At 44.9% G+C, this 15,772-nt stretch overlaps 1 protein-coding gene across 4 annotated transcripts in view; it reads left to right on the top strand.

Annotated features, from left to right (window-relative positions):
- Positions 1-15,772, top strand: part of MAP2K6 (mitogen-activated protein kinase kinase 6) — a 112,919-nt gene that overhangs the window by 72,897 nt on the left and 24,250 nt on the right. For 2 of the 4 annotated variants that reach the window (XM_057716409.1, XM_057716411.1), the window contains exon 2: positions 7,028-7,094. In XM_057716409.1, the coding sequence (XP_057572392.1) occupies positions 7,028-7,094 (67 nt within the window). Of the gene's footprint in view, positions 1-3,485; positions 3,518-6,829; positions 6,900-7,027; positions 7,095-15,772 lie in introns of those variants that run through there. The other 2 variants (XM_057716412.1, XM_057716410.1) reach the window with 2 other exon arrangements.

The raw sequence follows: 15,772 nt of genomic DNA, 5'->3' as shown, positions 1-15,772 counted from the left end.
TGACCCTGGCTGGGATCTTTAATCACTTGGGGAGTTAAAAAAAATGTGATGCAGCCACTTTGGAAGACAGTTTGGCTGTTTCTTTCAAGACTCACGTACTCTTACCATATGATCCAGCCGTCACACTCCTTATGTTCATACAGAAACCTGTGTACAGATGTTTACAAGCAGCTTTATTCAAAATTGCCAAAACTTGGAAGCAACCAAGCGCCCTTCAGCAGGTGAATGGATTAATGCTCTGTGGTATATCCAGACAATGGGATATTTTTCAGTGCTATAGAGAAATGAACTATCAAATCATGAAAAGACATGGAAGAAGTTTAAATGCATATTACTAAGTGAAAGAAGCCAATCAGAAAAGGATACACACACACACACACACACACACACACACACTGTATGATTCTAACTATATGACATTCTGGAAAAGGCAAAACTATGGACACAGTAAACAGGTCAGTGGTTGCCAGGGACTGGGGGGAAGGAGGGGTGACTGCGGAGAGCACAGGGTCTCTGAGACAGTGAAACTGCTCTGTGTGATACTATAATGATAGATACATAGTGTACATTTGTCCAAAGCCACAGGATGTACACCCCCAAGAGTGAACACCGGACGTGGGTGATGATGTGTCCATATCGGCCCATCCTTTGTGGCAGATGTGCCACTCTGGGGGCGGAGCGCGCTGGTGACGGGGGAGGCTCTGCGTGTATGGGAGCAGGGAGATGTATGCGAAATTCTGTAACTTCCCTTCAGGTTTGCTGTGCACCTAAAACGGCTCTAAAAAATTAAAGTCCTTTATGGAAAAATACGGATTCTGAGGGCTTGCTCTCAGAGATCCTGAGTCTGTAGAGCTTAAACGATTCCCAGAGTCAGTGGGAACCAAGAGAATACGGTTCAAGATTGAGGAGATGTTTGAGAAGATGTCATTTTCACATAAATAGCACAAGAGAGGAGAACAAAGACAGCATCTGAAGACAGAGGCTGCCCACAGAGGGCACGATCTGTTTCGTCCCTATTTTAAAAATATAAGCACAAATGTGGCAGGGAGTAAAGAAACTGCTATCTAGGGAGCACCTGTTGTGTGCTGGCCTTCTTCACACAGATCGTGCCAACTGAATCTCTCAGCAGCCAGTCTCCATCTCCAGTCTGCATCCCTGGGGTCTCCGTGTTAACGTGGTGCAGCTGGGACAAATAAAACGCGCTCTTACTTATGCTCGAGTTTCTACTATTTCCTCTCCATTCTGTGCTTTTTTTTTTTAAATTAAGGTATAGCTGATATACAATATTATATTAGCTTCAGGTGCACAACATAGTGATTCAGTATTTTAATAGACGATACTATTTAAGTAATAAATAGAGTATAATTGCTTTACACTGTTGTGCCAGTTTCTGCTGTACAACAAAGTGAATCAGTGAATCAGTATTTATACATACGTCCCCATATCTCCTCCCTCCCGCGACTCCTTCCTGCCGTCCCTATCTCAGCCCTCTAAGTCATCACCCACCATCGAGTTGATCTCCCTGATGAACCCAGTGACAGGGCAAGAATAAAGCTGCAGATGTAGAGAACAGACCTGAGGACACGGGGGCGGGGGGGGGCCAAGGGGAAGCTGGAATGAAGAGAGAGAGTAGCATTGACATATACACACTACCAGATGCACTGAGTTTTTACTGTGCTCAAGATGCCAGCACAGCGTGTGGAAGCTGGCGGGCGTGAACAGAGCTCTTTAAGGAGTGTCCGGGAGGGTCTGGGAGGGTTCTGGGGGGCGTGTGATAAACGAGCAGACTTTAGAAGGTTGAGTTCCCATCCACAGGAGGGCTGGAGCTCCCTAAACCCAGGGACACAAGGGTAAAGGTGACGTTTCAGGAGATTCATCTGCCGGCTTGAAACAAAAATGACTGCACGTTTTAAAATGAGCTTTGTGGCTTTCCTTCTCTAAATTTTATGTAATTCCAAAGAAACCTGGCATCCTGGTTGGAGTGTCAGTGGTGGCTGAGATCCAGTGGTTTGGGGGGACTTCTGCGTCCACTTTCGTGTCACTGTTGTAAAGCCAGCTCTCTCCCTGCTCTCCCTTCGCTCTGCCCTGCTCTGTGAGTTGCTTTGCATCCGATCTTTGTGACTGAATAACATTTAATGACGCTTCTCCGCCAGTTTTAGTGCCAGCTGCCCTTGGAGCTGAAGGGTGTGCAAGTATGAAGGCCAGGGCAGCCAGGGCCTTCAGGTTGCCAGTTACTTGGCTGGAAATCCCATTCGCATTGGGAAACAGATTTTTAAAATAACGTTGGCGCTGGGAGCAAAGCCAGCCTTTCGTAGAGCTGTGTCCGTACTCATAAACCCTCACAAAGGTGCCCCCGACCCTCGGCCAGGCTGACGGGTGTCCAGGTGTCAGCAGAGCCTCAGGACGCCGCCCCTCTGTTGCCCGGCAAAGGCTCTTGCTGTTTGGGTTGGCGCTGGGACACCATCTTCTGTTTTCTGCAAGAAGGCACATGAGAGAAGCCTTTTGTGCTTAGCTTCTCCCAGTGGTGCTGAGCCAGAGGTCTGGCGTACCCCATCGTTTTCAGCACGGTCAGAGCTGGTGAACATTTCTGTGGCTTGGTAAATGTTTTCTAAGTACTGGCAGGTTTCTTCTTTTTTTTTTTCCCCAGTGCCATTTTGCTCCGGGCTGAGTTCATGATGACCCAGCTTTGGTTTAAGATGAATTTTGCAAATGTTGTGTGTCGTTGGGAGTACGGTACTTTCAGAGAAAACAGGCATGGGTGTGACACCAGCTGACGTGACAGGTACCACGTGTGCTCCATCAGGCTGAGGAGGTCTCACCCTTTGCAGATGGTGCCAGTAAGAGGGCACAGCCGGCTGAGATGTGCAGACGCAGAGAGAATTCCGTCCTCCCGGGGAGGTTTGTGACTAGCACGTGACGTAACATAGAGCCCGTTTTCTGACATGTTTTTCGTTTCTGCTTTGGAATATCAAGCGAAAAGGCCGTTTATCGTAGTTGGCCACTTCGTTTCATTATTCATTTTGGTCCCTCTCATTAGTTTTCTTTTTTGAACACAGCGTTAAATGTGAGCGTCGGGTGTTGGCAGCCTGGCGAAGGGGAACGGGTTGCTTCGAAATAAACACAGCTGGAAAGTGACCACACATTGTTTTCCTTCCTTTTAAGAAATGAAAGAGGCATTTGTAGAAAGGCTGCAGAATGCTGTGCTCTCCAGGATGACTTTATAGATTTATTCCTTCAAGTCTGGTTAACGATTAACCTCCCACCTTGGAGTCCACGTGGACCCACGTCGCCTCTCCCTTCCTGAAGTCAGAGTTTCCCGGGAACGATAAACTTGCAGAGGTTTGGGGCAGTCGGCGCTGCAGGAGGGGTGGAGTCTGCTTCACTTGCTGGAGCGGAGTAAAGGATGCCTTCTGTGGGGTTTCCTTCTCCCGCCCGCCCGCCCTGCAGCCTTGAGAAGCTCCTCAGAGGCACTTCTGCTGGGCTCTTACTGGGCTTCTCTTTCACGATGAGCAAGTAGGTGAGTTAAGTGAGTTACGGAATGCCGGTGTGTGCCTTCATGATATTTGCATTATTTGATCTATTAAAAAAAATGAAGGCAGGGTGTTTTCTAACGGTGTGATTCAACCAGGTTTTGTGTCTCCTGGAACTCTTTTTCTTGTGTTTGTCAGAGGAGAACCAAGGGTCTTCTTTTCCCACACCTGGAAGACTTTATTGTTGTTCTGGTCATTTCTTTCTTTAGTCTCTGTGCCAAAAGTCTTCTCTCTTTCTTTTGCTATTTCTTTGTATAGACGTTTTGATGATTTGCTGAGTTATAGCTTAATAGTTGATTGCTATGAGTGAACTACTAATACTTAATTGCTGTGGTGTAATCATTCACTGCTGTGTTCAAGTTTTCAAAGGTGTTTTCCTCCACAAACAGCTGTTTCTCTTGATGTCTGTCTTGTAAGAGCTGAGTTAGAAATGAAGAAGAGAGATGTAGGAACTGGACGGGAACGTTTACTTTCAGCTTGCTTAAGTGGCATCTGGGGAGGCTTTTTCGCAGGAAAAATATCTTTTAGTTTCATTTTGTTTTGTTTTCTCTGGGAGAACTACAGTGTTGTGTCTGCTGAGATCACCGGAACCCTCTGTCACCTGTATTGGAATCTGTATGACTTTATGCGGACAAGTCGAACTTGTTCGTTCCTCCGTAGAGTATCTCACTTAAAATAGCCTTTCCTGTGTATTGACTGAGGCCCGTGGGTGGGAAGTGCTGGAATTAGGCTGTTTATCTGTTTGAATTCTCAGCATTTCACCTCATTCTGGTAACCGTACAGCCCTGGGTATTGTCAGAGGCTAACTCAGTGACGTGTGCTGAACGGCCACCTGAGCTCCAGGAACAGGAAGGTAAATGGTGAGTTCTGAATTTTTGTAAGATGCGTAGAGAAGTCCAAATGAGGAGAGAATTGGGAAGACCTGTTACAGTGAAGGTGGTTCTGAAAGGCTTTCTCTGGGTTGATTACTGCCAAGCATGTTGCTTCCTGGAAGAACTGATCTAGATTGTGGGTTTTGAAGGCGAAGAATGAAAAGTCTCCACTATACATTATATTGGGTTATATGACGATACAGCCAGCTCTGTTCCTGAGTTTCTTAAATGAGTCATTTTCTTTAATGAGGGGCCTTAACAAAAAGCTTCCCCAGATGCCACTTAAGCAAGCTGAAAGCAAGCATTCCCGTCAAGTTCCTACATCTCTCCTCTTCATTTCTAACTCAGCTCTTCCAAGAAAGACGTCAAGAGAAATAGCTGTTTATGGAGAAAAACACCTTTGAGATCGTTTTTCTTTAAATGATCATAATTATTATTACTCCATCGGTCTTTCATGTGTGTTATCCCCTGGTCCTCATGTGAGTCCGCTAAGGTAGGAGCTGATGTTCCTACGTTGTTTACGATTGAGGATGTTAAGTCAGAGGAAAAGTGACCCTGGAGGGCTCTTGGTGAGTGAAGGAACGAGATGTAAGCTGTTTTAAAGTCTCATAACCCCATCCCCCCCTCATTCTCTCTGGTCACCTCTGAGCTTCATCCCTTGTGGCCGAGAGGCAGGAGTTCCCAGCTGGGCGAGTGGAGACCTGGATTCTCCTTCTGACCGGGTCCCTGCTGGCTCTGTGGTGCTGGGCAGTCACTGAGGTCCCTGGGTGTCGTTTTCCTGCAAGGAGGCTCCAGTGTTTGATTTCGGCAGTTTCTGTGCAGCTTCAGAATCTCTGTGCAGAGCCTTAAGTGGAGTTCGTGTCAGCTCTGTCAACATAGAGAAGGGGTGAGAAAGAAAGTAAACCCACGGGTGCTCTGTCTAGCTCCACTTTGGTTTTTCTCGCCAAAAATGAGGAGTCACAGGGTCTCCTTAGGTGAGGAAAATCCCACGCCCTCACGAGACTGGATTCTCTGATCGCTTCTTGACCTGGCGTTTCTCAGTCTATTCTTTTTTTTTTTAGAGATATTAGAGTCTGTCATACAGAGTGAAGTCAGAAAGAGAAAGACGAATATTGTATGCTAACTCATATATACGGAATCTAAAAATGGTAATGATGAACTCAGTGACAAGACAAGAACAAGGACACAGATGCAGAGAATGGATTGGAGAACTCGAGGTTTGGGGGGGCAGGGGGTGAAGGGGAAAAAAAGATGTTTTTTTAATTAATTAATTGGGTCTGTTGTTGCTGCACATGGGCTTTCTCTAGTTGCGGTGAGCGGGGGCTACTCTTTGTTGTGGAGCACGGGCTCTAGGCTCATGGGCTTTGGTAGTTGCGGCACACAGGCTCAATAGTTGTGGCGCACAGGCTTAGTTGCTCTGGAGCATGTGGGATCTTCCTGGACCAGGGCTCGAACCCGTGTCCCCTGCATTGGCAGGTGGATTCTTAACCACTGTGCCACCAGGGAAGTCCCTCTCAGTCTGTTCTTTGAAACTCGTCAACAAAAGTATTTGAGTCAAGCTCTCTTGTGGTTTCAGCCTGGGGGTGACGAACTCATCAATTACGTTCCCATCTGGCCCCCAAAGAAGCGACAGCCTCCTTGCATGAGCCCATATGTTACCTTAATCCTTTTTGGAACAGGGTGAAAGTAAATAAATATTACTCTACCCTTTGTGTGCTAACTTACGGCAGGTGCTTGAGAACAGGCAGGGCAGAGCAGAGGGAAAGTATTTTTTTTTTATAAATTTATTTATTTAATTTATTTTATTTATTGGCTGCATTGGGTCTTCATTGCTGCACACGGGCTTTCTCTAGCTGCGGCGAGCGGGAGCTACTCTTCATTGTGGTGCAAGAGCTTCTCATTGTAGTGGCTTCTCTTGTTGCAGAGCACAGGCTCTAGGTGCGTGGGCTTCAGTAGTTGCAGCACACGGGCTCAGTAGTTGTGGCTCATGGTCTACAGAGCGCAGGCTCAGTAGTTGTAGTGCACGGGCTTAGTTGCTCTGCAGCATGTGGGATCTTCCTGGAGCAGGGATCGAACCTGTGTCCCCTGCATTGGCAGGCAGATTCTTAACCACTGTGCCCCCAGGGAAGTCCGGGACAGTATTTTTTATTCTACCTGTAACTCTATCAGCTAATCACAGACCCATTTAGGAAAGTGTGGTTTACTGAGGGAAGCATGACTACATCTGACCGACATCAGAAAGGAGAAAATCCCCCATAACCAACACCGTCTACCATTACCATTGCTGTGTACAAGAAAGAAAAAAAGAAGTTGGAATGCTGAACTCCCAGCAAAGAGAAGAGAGCAGGTCTTCCTGGGTAAAGAGAGTTGGCGTCCTTCCACGGACATTTCACCTTGCACTGGTGAAAACCCTCATCCGTGAGCTCAGTCTGCACTGGGGAAGCCCTGCTCAGCCTGGTGACTGTGTGCCGGTCTCTCACAGCCGTTCTGCTAGGAGGTGGGATTCCGAATGCAGAAACGAGACCCGCGTTCCCAGTTTCATCCTTTTTTTTCTGCCGCCGTCTCTGTCTCTGCTCTCATGCTGTGATTTAGACCTTAACTTTCTCCTTCCATCTTTCCCCACAGGCAAGAAGCGAAACCCTGGCCTTAAAATTCCAAAAGAAGCATTTGAACAACCTCAGACCAGTTCCACGTAAGTTGGCAAGATCATCATCTTAGCCCAAACGCTTGCACGTTACAGGTTTCCGCTTGGACTGGTGGGCAACACCTCGACTGTGGAGATGGTTGTTAGAAAAGAGAGCCCTCGGAAAGGGGACACCAGGGACTTACTGTTCTGAGACCTGAAAAAAATGACCCTCGTCAGTCAGTCTATCTGGAGTGGGTAGCTTTGAACTCATTCCTAGTTGGCTAAAAATTCTACAAATGCATTTGGCAGATGGGGCCCTATGTAAATCCAAAAAGGTCCCTGGACGTGGACTTTCTGCCTTTTCCGTATAGATCTGAGCAAACAAGCAAACTCCTGAGAGAGCCCCTACTATAAAATTTGGTTTGAGGTGGAAAGATGGCATCTGGTGAGGACTCAGCATCCTGACACCTAAATCCTGTCCTATGTAAACAGAAGGCAACCACACCTTTATTAGCTGAGCCTTTGGCCCACATCCCTGAGGGGGCCCAAGTCCTGGTGAAGCAGGGCATCCTCTCCCGGAGCCTCCTTCTCGTTTCTTGGTCTCTCTGTGGGGTGGGGAGGGTGTTTCCTGCCTGGCTGGGGCTACGACCACCTATCAGAGCATCTGCATGGGAAGAATGGAAATTCCAAGAAGAAAATTACAGCAGCGGTACTATAAAGAGCAGAGCAAGTACAGAGAGAGGCCATCCCCGTGGACACTTAAATGTTTAAGGCTCGTAGCTCATCTCTAAAAAGCGCCTCCCTTTGCAGAGGTTTCTGACTTTACCCGTGATCTTTGCCTCTCAGACGGTGCACCCCTGGTGTTGGAATGTGCTAGTAAAAAATGATCATGTCCCATTCGACCTTGGTCACTGCATCCCATGCAAACACACTGTCCACTGCAGAGCCTCTGAGGACAGAGCAGAGGGGAGGGCTGTGCTTCCGGGCCCTGGGCTGTAGCTCAAGGAGCCAAACTCAAGTGAGACTGTTCCTTTCGAGAGGATCTGCGGGAGGAATTCTTTCCGTATCTACTACCAAGATTGTTCTCTTTTTCTTCTTTTTTTTTTTTTTGTCCTTCTGTTTGTTTTTTCTTCCCTTGGGCCTTTGAACTGTGTAATTAATAACTTTCCCTCTCTGATTGATTTCTTCTCAAGACCTTAGGGTCAAATATGTGGCTTCCCTATATGGGACTTTAGGGGGTACACTTTTAAAATTTTATTTTGAGATAATCGTAGATTCACAGGAGGTGGCAAAGAAAGGTACAAAGTCCTCTGTACTCTTCCCCTGGCTGTATCTCCCGCAATGTTAACATCTTACACAACCCTAGTGTCACATCAAAACCAAGAACGTGGCTTTGGTGCAAACCACAGAATGTGTTCAGATTTCACCAGCAACATAAGCCCTCCTTTGTGTGTGTGTGTGTGTGTGTGTGTGTGTGTGTGTGTGTGGCTCTATGCAACTGTATCCCACGTGTAGCCTTACATAACGACTACCACAGTCAAGGCACTCAAGTGTAGGACACAACAAGCCCCTTTCCTTTTACTCCCCTGTAACCACCCCCTCTGACCCCCATCCCTGCCGTCCCTAGTCCCTGGCGCCCGCTGCTCTGTCCTCCTCTGCCACTTTGTTACTTCGTGGTTGCTGTGCAGATGGAATCATGCACCTCCTCTCTGAGACTGGCCTTCTTCATTCAGCACCGCGTCCCTGAGGTTCACACAAGTGCCCGCGTGCACCCGTGGTTGGTTCTTTGTCACTGCTGGACGCTCTTCCGTGGTACGGATATACCACCGTTTGTTAACCCCTTAGCCTTGGAAGGCGATCCAGGTAGTTTCCAGTTTGGGGCTGTCAGGAGTAAATCTGCTGTGGACATCCACGTGTAAGTCCTTGCATAAAAATAGGTCTCCGTTTCTCCAGGATATATGTCTAATGGTGCAATCACTGGGTCATATGGTAAGTCCATTTTCCGTTTTGAAAGAACTGCCAAGGATCTTGCAGAGTGATTGTACCGATCAATGTGCGTTCGTACCCAAAAGCCATGCATGACCCAGTTTCTCCGCATATCTGTCGATGTTGTCACTGTTTTTCATTTTAGCCATTCTGGTAAATGTGATCTATCATTGCAGTTTTAATTTTCATTTCTCCCGTGGCTGTCGATGTTGAATACTTTTGGTGTTTGTTTCTCATCCCTGTATCTTCTTTGGTGAAATGTCTGTGCACTTCTCTGCCTATGATCTAATCAGATTTTTTTTAATGTCGAGTTTTGAGAGTTCTTCATATATCCTGGATGCAAAGAGTTTGTCAGGTATGTGATTCAAGAATATTGTCTCCCAGTCTGTAACGGGGGAGACAGTATGCTTTTTGTCTTTCTGTTTTGATGAAGTCCAGTCTATCAGTGTTTCCTCTCACGGGTTCTGTTTTTGGTGACACGTTTAAGGACGCTTTGCCTAGTCCTGGGTCCTACAGATTTTCTCCTGTTTTTTTCTAAAAGTTTTGTAGTTTTACATTTTAGATTTAAGGCGCTGGTACATTTTGAGTTTACGTTTTGTACGAGGTGTGAGGTTTAGGTTGGGCTTTATTTTTTCCGCTGATGGGTCTCTAGTTGCTCCAGCACCATTTGCCTAAAAGGCTCTCCCTCCTCCCCTGATGTGCTCCTGCTCCGTGGTCAGATATTAATGGGACGTATTGTGTGGATCTGTTTCTGGGTTCTGTCTTCTGCTCCACCGCTCTCTGTGCCTGTCGCCCTCCTGGTGTCACCCTGTCCTGATGACTGCAGCTGTACAGGAAGCCCGAACGTTGGGAAAAGTGATTCCTCCCACTTTGTTCTTTTTCAAAACTATTTTGGTTATTCTAGGGCTTTCTTCTTTTCATATTAGTTTTGCAATAAGCTTATCTGTGTCTACAAATAAGTTTGCTGAGATTTTCGGTAGGAATTGTGTTTAACCTGTAGGTCAGTTGAGGGAGCACTGGCATCCTTACTGCGCTGAGTCTTTTGATCCATGGATGTGGTAGATTTCTACAAGCATTTAGATTTTCCTTGATTCCTTCCATCAGTATTTTATAATTCTCATCATACAGATTCTCTACATTAGGTTTTGTTAGGATTTATAACTATTTCCTTTTTTTTTTTTAATGTGGACCGTTTTTAAAGTCTTTATTGAATTTGTTACAATAATGCTTCTGTTTTATGTGTTTTGGCCCCGAGCCATGTGGGCTCTTAGCTCCCCGACCAGGGATTGAACCCGCACCCCCTGCACTGGAAGGCAAAATCTTAACCACTGGACCGCCAGGGAAGTCTCATGAAGCAACAAAAGTTGTATTCCACTTCTGGTTTTAATTTCCGTGTGTTCATTGTCAGTGTTTAGAAATGCAGTTGACTTTTGAGTGGATGGCATACCTTGTGACCATACTAAGCTCAAGTATTAGTTCTAGGGGCTTTTTTTCCTAGGTTCCTTAGAGTTTTCTGTGTGGACAGCCAAACCGTCTGCAAAAAGTTTTATTTCTTCCTTTCCTGTTCTTTTTTTAACCTTTATTTTCTTAGCGTAGTTTAGTGGTGAGGGTATTCAGTACCATGTTAAATAAGACTGGAGAGAGCAGGCTGCGTTGCTTTGTTTCCCACCTTAGAGGGGAAGCTTAGGTGTTTCACTGTCAAGTGTGACATTGAGTCCTCACAGACGTTGTTTATGAGGCTGAAGAAGTCCCTCTCTGGTCCAAGTGTACTCGGAGTTCTTATCATGAATGTGTGTTGATTCTGTTGAGTGCTTTTGTGTGTATCAATTGATGTGATCTTGGAATTTTCTCCTTTGTCCTGTTGATATGATTACATTGATTGATTTTTAAAATACTGAATTAGCCTTGCATACTCCAATTTAATCCCACTTGGTCGTGGTATACTACATTTTTTTATACACTGTTGCATTTAATCTCCTAAAATGTTGAAGATTTTTGTGTCAAGTTCATGAGAGATGTTGATCTAGCGTGTGTGTGTGTGTGTGTGTGTGTGTGTGAGCTATTATGTTCTGGTTTCGGTATTTAAGGTAATACTGACCTTATGAAATGAGTTGGTAAGAGCACCTTCTTGTGTTTTCTTATAGACATTGTATAAGACAGGCATTGATTCTTCAAAAAAATTTTTGAGCTATAATTGGCATATAACATTATATTAGTTTCAGGTGTACAAAATAATGATTCGATACATGCAATTCTTTTCTTTTTTTTTTTGATGTTTGCTAAATTTTCCAGTGAAACAAAGTAGGCTTACATATTCCTTTTTCTGGAGCTTTTAAATTACCAATTCATTTTCTTTAGTAGTTATAGGACAATTCAGATAATCTCTTTCATTGTGGCTAAGTTTTGGTAGTTTGTGGTTTTCGAGAAATTTCTTTCAAACTGTTGAATTTATGGAAGTAAAATTGCTCAGTATTTCCTGATTAGCCTTTTAAAGACTGCAGGATATGTTGTGAGAGCCTCCTTTTTTTTTTGCTGATATTGATAATTTGTGTCTTCTCTCTTTTTATCTGTGTTAGTCTTGCTAGAGGTTTATCAATTTTATTGATTTTGTAAAAGAGCCAACTTTTTCTTTATTTTCCTGCATTCAGTTTTATTGACTTCCGCTCTTATCTCTATCATCTCCTTTGGGATATATTCTTATATCAACCTCCCAGCTGTCTTATATTCCTTCCCTTTAAAATTTGCTAGTCTTCACCATTTTCTAACTTATATTAATTTTCTGCTCTTTTTAATGAATTTTTGAAAACCGCCATAAATCCTTGCTTGGTATAAAAAAGCGAATAAAAACCTACACGAAGGTAAAAGGAGCTTCTCTGCTGTGAGTCTCTCGTGTGGTGGGATGAGCCTGGGGCGTGGTTTTCTTGCTTCATCGTGTGAAGCCAAGGTCCCGTCCTGCCTGTAGAGGGTCCCCCGCTGGCTCCTGGACTCCTTCTTAGTGTTGTTGTCACTGTTATTATTTTCATACTGAGGCTGAAATTTATACTCCTAAGGAAGTAGCTTCCGCATTTTGAGTTGTTCTTGGCAATTTTGTGCGGTTGGCTTGGTGACTCGCCGTTTGTATATACCCGGCCGCCTTCTGCTGGACTACACACAGATAAATAGACTGGACAGAGCCCCGTTCTTTTCGGGGCCGTGTGTGTGGTCTCTTCACTTGAGCTCTTTCTTTGAGTCTCTGATGCCAGTGTGTCTTTGACTCAGGTTTCTGGGCTGTCCGCTCACTTGATTGGCAGCAACTAATTCTAAATCGATTCTGTGCGAGTCAGTATTCTTTCACTTAATCCTCACAAGCAACTCAGAGGCAGTTGTCATTCCTCTCGCTTGTAAGTGAGAAGATGGACTTGGACAAGGGTCAGGTGCCCTGCGTAAAGCAGTTGAGCCCCAGGCGCTCAGGCTCTGGTGCCGGAATGCCTGGGTTCCACTTGGGATCTGGACTTCCCCAGCTGAACATCTTAGTCAAGTTACCTAAGCCTTAGTTTCCCCTTGTGAAAAACAGAAACAAACATTGATGTGGTTGCTATGGGGATTAGATGTCACAGTCCACATTAAGAGTCTAGCCTAGTTCATGTTCCAGTGTGATTTCTCAATGAATCTAGCTCTCAGGGTTGCTGTTATTGTTACTGTTATTTCACTTAATAAGTGGAAGAGTTGGCTTACAGACGGAGGGCTCTCTGACCGTCAAGTGTGTGCTCTCAGCCACGCGTTAGACTGCTCGTGACTGCAGCCAGGTAGCCCACGGCTGTACCGCGAGAGGCAGGATCTTTTACTTCTGCAGCTGAGAAGAGACTTTGTGGCGTCCAGTGTCACCATCTCCCTGAGGGATCTTAAATTATTTAGTCTGTTTCCATGTCAATTCTTCACATTAAAATAGAGCGTGTACCTCTAAGAGTTGTGAAAATTAAAGAAGATATTTGGTGTAAAGGGTCCAGCATGGTCCTCTGGCCCAAGCAGATGCTTGATAAATATTATCATTAGGTTGTAAGTAAATGTTGTTATTAACAAATATTGTTATTATAGATGAGTAATAATTACAGCAGTAACCAGTAGACTCATTACTCTGTAGAATTATAAATAAATGATGATTTTAACAAACTAAAGTTGGTTGTTTATATAAAAAGGTAGTAACAGGTGACCTTTGGAATACCTTTGGCCCTCCAGGGTTAGGAGTTTCATAATAAGTTTGGTTCTTTCTCCAGAGGACTAAAATACTGAGTAAGCAACAGAGAGCATCCACCCACAGTGTAAAGCTCTTGCAGAGACGTGGTGCCCCAGGCAAATGAACGCGCCCAGCCCTGGACAGGATACAGTGCCAACTAATCCAGCACGAGCTGTCCATCTCAGCCCATCATTTGATGCTTTTGGCAGCCTCGCTGAGCCCGAAGGCCTCCTGGTGGGTGGGTTGGTCATTTTCATTAGCGGGGGACTGAGTGTGGGGACAGGCTCCTTGGATTCAGTCAGACTTGGATTGACTCATAGCTTCACCACTTGGGAGCAAGTTAAAGTCTAAGCCAAACAGGTGTTCCTCTGGAATATGGGAATCATGACATTTATAGGTAGGGGTGTGTGTGTGTTTTAATGATAGGAGGTGCAGGTAAAGCACTGAGCCCAGTTTTCAGCATATACCCCCTTATACATCCCCTTCTCCTTAAGCCAAGACCGAGGCTGGGGTGACATGGGTTTTATTTCCAGCACTGTTGAGGACTGTGTGTTCAGCATCTCACTGAGTTTTTCTGGCTTTTGTTTTTCTCATTCTGGAAAATGGCAAGAAACCCTCCTACTGGGTAGAGTTATAATGCAAGGTTGGAATAAATCTGGATTCAGCAAACTTTGTGCAAAAGACCAGATAGGAAATATTCAGGGCTACCCCGGCCACAATGGCCTCTGCTCAAGCGTCTTTGTTGTTTGTTTTTTTACAACCCTGAAAACGTGTGCAACTCATCCACAGCTGGGTCACAGACTGTAATTTGCAGAGCCCTGGTATGAATCCTAGAATATTAGACCTGGAAGAGGTCTTGCGTAGCACCCTGGTTGGATGGCAAGAACTCAGTAGTAGCCCCGAAAAAGCAGTGAACTTTTCTGTTGCTTCATTCTTGCTAAAAGGAAGGATGCGGACAGTTACAAAGGATTTTTTTTACTGTTTATATTCGTCACACGTTTCAAATAATATTTGTCTTTATTTCAAAGTTCCATTGTGATTAGTGCAAACAGATTATGAGAACTAAAGAAAAAGAGCTGTGGAGGTTTGAAGAGTGAGAAATCAGCTTTTCAGAAATTCAGTTCCTCGGGAGAGTGTTTCCGAAGAAAAATTTGCTGCTCAGAAACACAAGATCTATGCAGACATCACGGCCGTGTGTGTGTGTGTGTGTGTGTGTGTGTGTGTGTGTGTGTGTGTCTTTATCCCTCCCTCTCAGTCCGGTTTTAAGTTAGTATGGAAAAACTTTATTTTAGGTTTTCTACACGTTTCAAAGGGATTTTGAGGTGAGGGAAGGCTCCCCATTAAGACCTCAGATTCACGTGTGTATCTGTGCTTATGTTCCTGTGTTTTCTTTATTTTATTTAGTTAGTTTCAGCAGGAGGAGTGGAATTACAATACATTACGGAATAAGTGTCATTGGCCAAGGATTTCTTTCTCTCTCTTCCTTTCTTCTTCCCTGGATTTTTCTGGAGATAATTCTGACCTGGACTGTCGGGGAGACCCGCGCTTCCACCCTCTTTGGTCACCCTTTGTTCAGGCAACACCGCGATTCCTTTGTCTTCAGCCTCCCGCTGCGTCCTTGGTTTGATCATATTAACAGTTTGTTACGTTGTATTTGTTATGTGTGTTTTGTTGGTTGTCTGTTATGTTTGCTGTGTTTCTTGGCATTTACTACTTTTGCCGGGATGCTTTCGGTGTATTTGTTTGAAGAAGGGGCTTCTCTAGGCTCCTGGTTAGGTGCACGGCCAAAGCCAGACATCTTCCTCGAGAGAGGATTGTCATGAGCTGAGGTGGCAATGAGCTACACACGAGAGGACGGCGTTCTCTCTAATGGAGCACAGAAGCAGCGGCTTCTAGCTGCTGAGATGACCCCTGGACGGAGAGAACACAATGTGTAGAAGAAATACCACAACCGGCTGTGCCCGCCTGCGAGAACGGAAAGGATTCTGGCCTGAAAATCAGCAGGCCTGGGTTAGTCGTGACCTTGGGCAAGTCACGTCACCGGTCCGGACTTTCTTCCATCTTAAAGGCAGGGCTAGATAGATTTGGAATTCCTGTGATCTCTGAACTTTGTGAGTTCACAAAACCATATGTTTTCTTTTTGTTGAAGCAGTTGTGGAAAAAGTGGTGGGTTAACTGGGCACACGGATGCTCTTGGATAAAAGAAGAGTCTTTTACTTCCTTATAAGAATATAATTACTTATACTAGAAGCGTATAATTATCCACGTTAACTACATATATGACTCATATTTTTTGAATGTTTACTGTGTGACAGGCATTCTGCTAAGCATGTTACTTAGAACATCTCATGTAATATCTGCTCCGTGAGGTAGTGTACTAATATCTTTGTATTGAAGAAGAAACAGAAGTTCAGAGAGTGAGTGGTTTAAATGCAAATCTATTTTATTCCAAACCCCACAGTATTAACCCATTTATGCTGCTTTATTTTACTCCTGAGCTTTCACTTATTCCTAAGGAAAAATCTCTCCGGTCACATCTGATTTG

The sequence above is a fragment of the Hippopotamus amphibius genome, chromosome 17 (assembly GCF_030028045.1).
Source record: "Hippopotamus amphibius kiboko isolate mHipAmp2 chromosome 17, mHipAmp2.hap2, whole genome shotgun sequence".
Taxonomy (NCBI): domain Eukaryota; kingdom Metazoa; phylum Chordata; class Mammalia; order Artiodactyla; family Hippopotamidae; genus Hippopotamus; species Hippopotamus amphibius.
The sequence above is the reverse complement of the archived record's forward strand: the minus strand, read 5'-3'. Positions and strand labels throughout refer to the sequence as shown.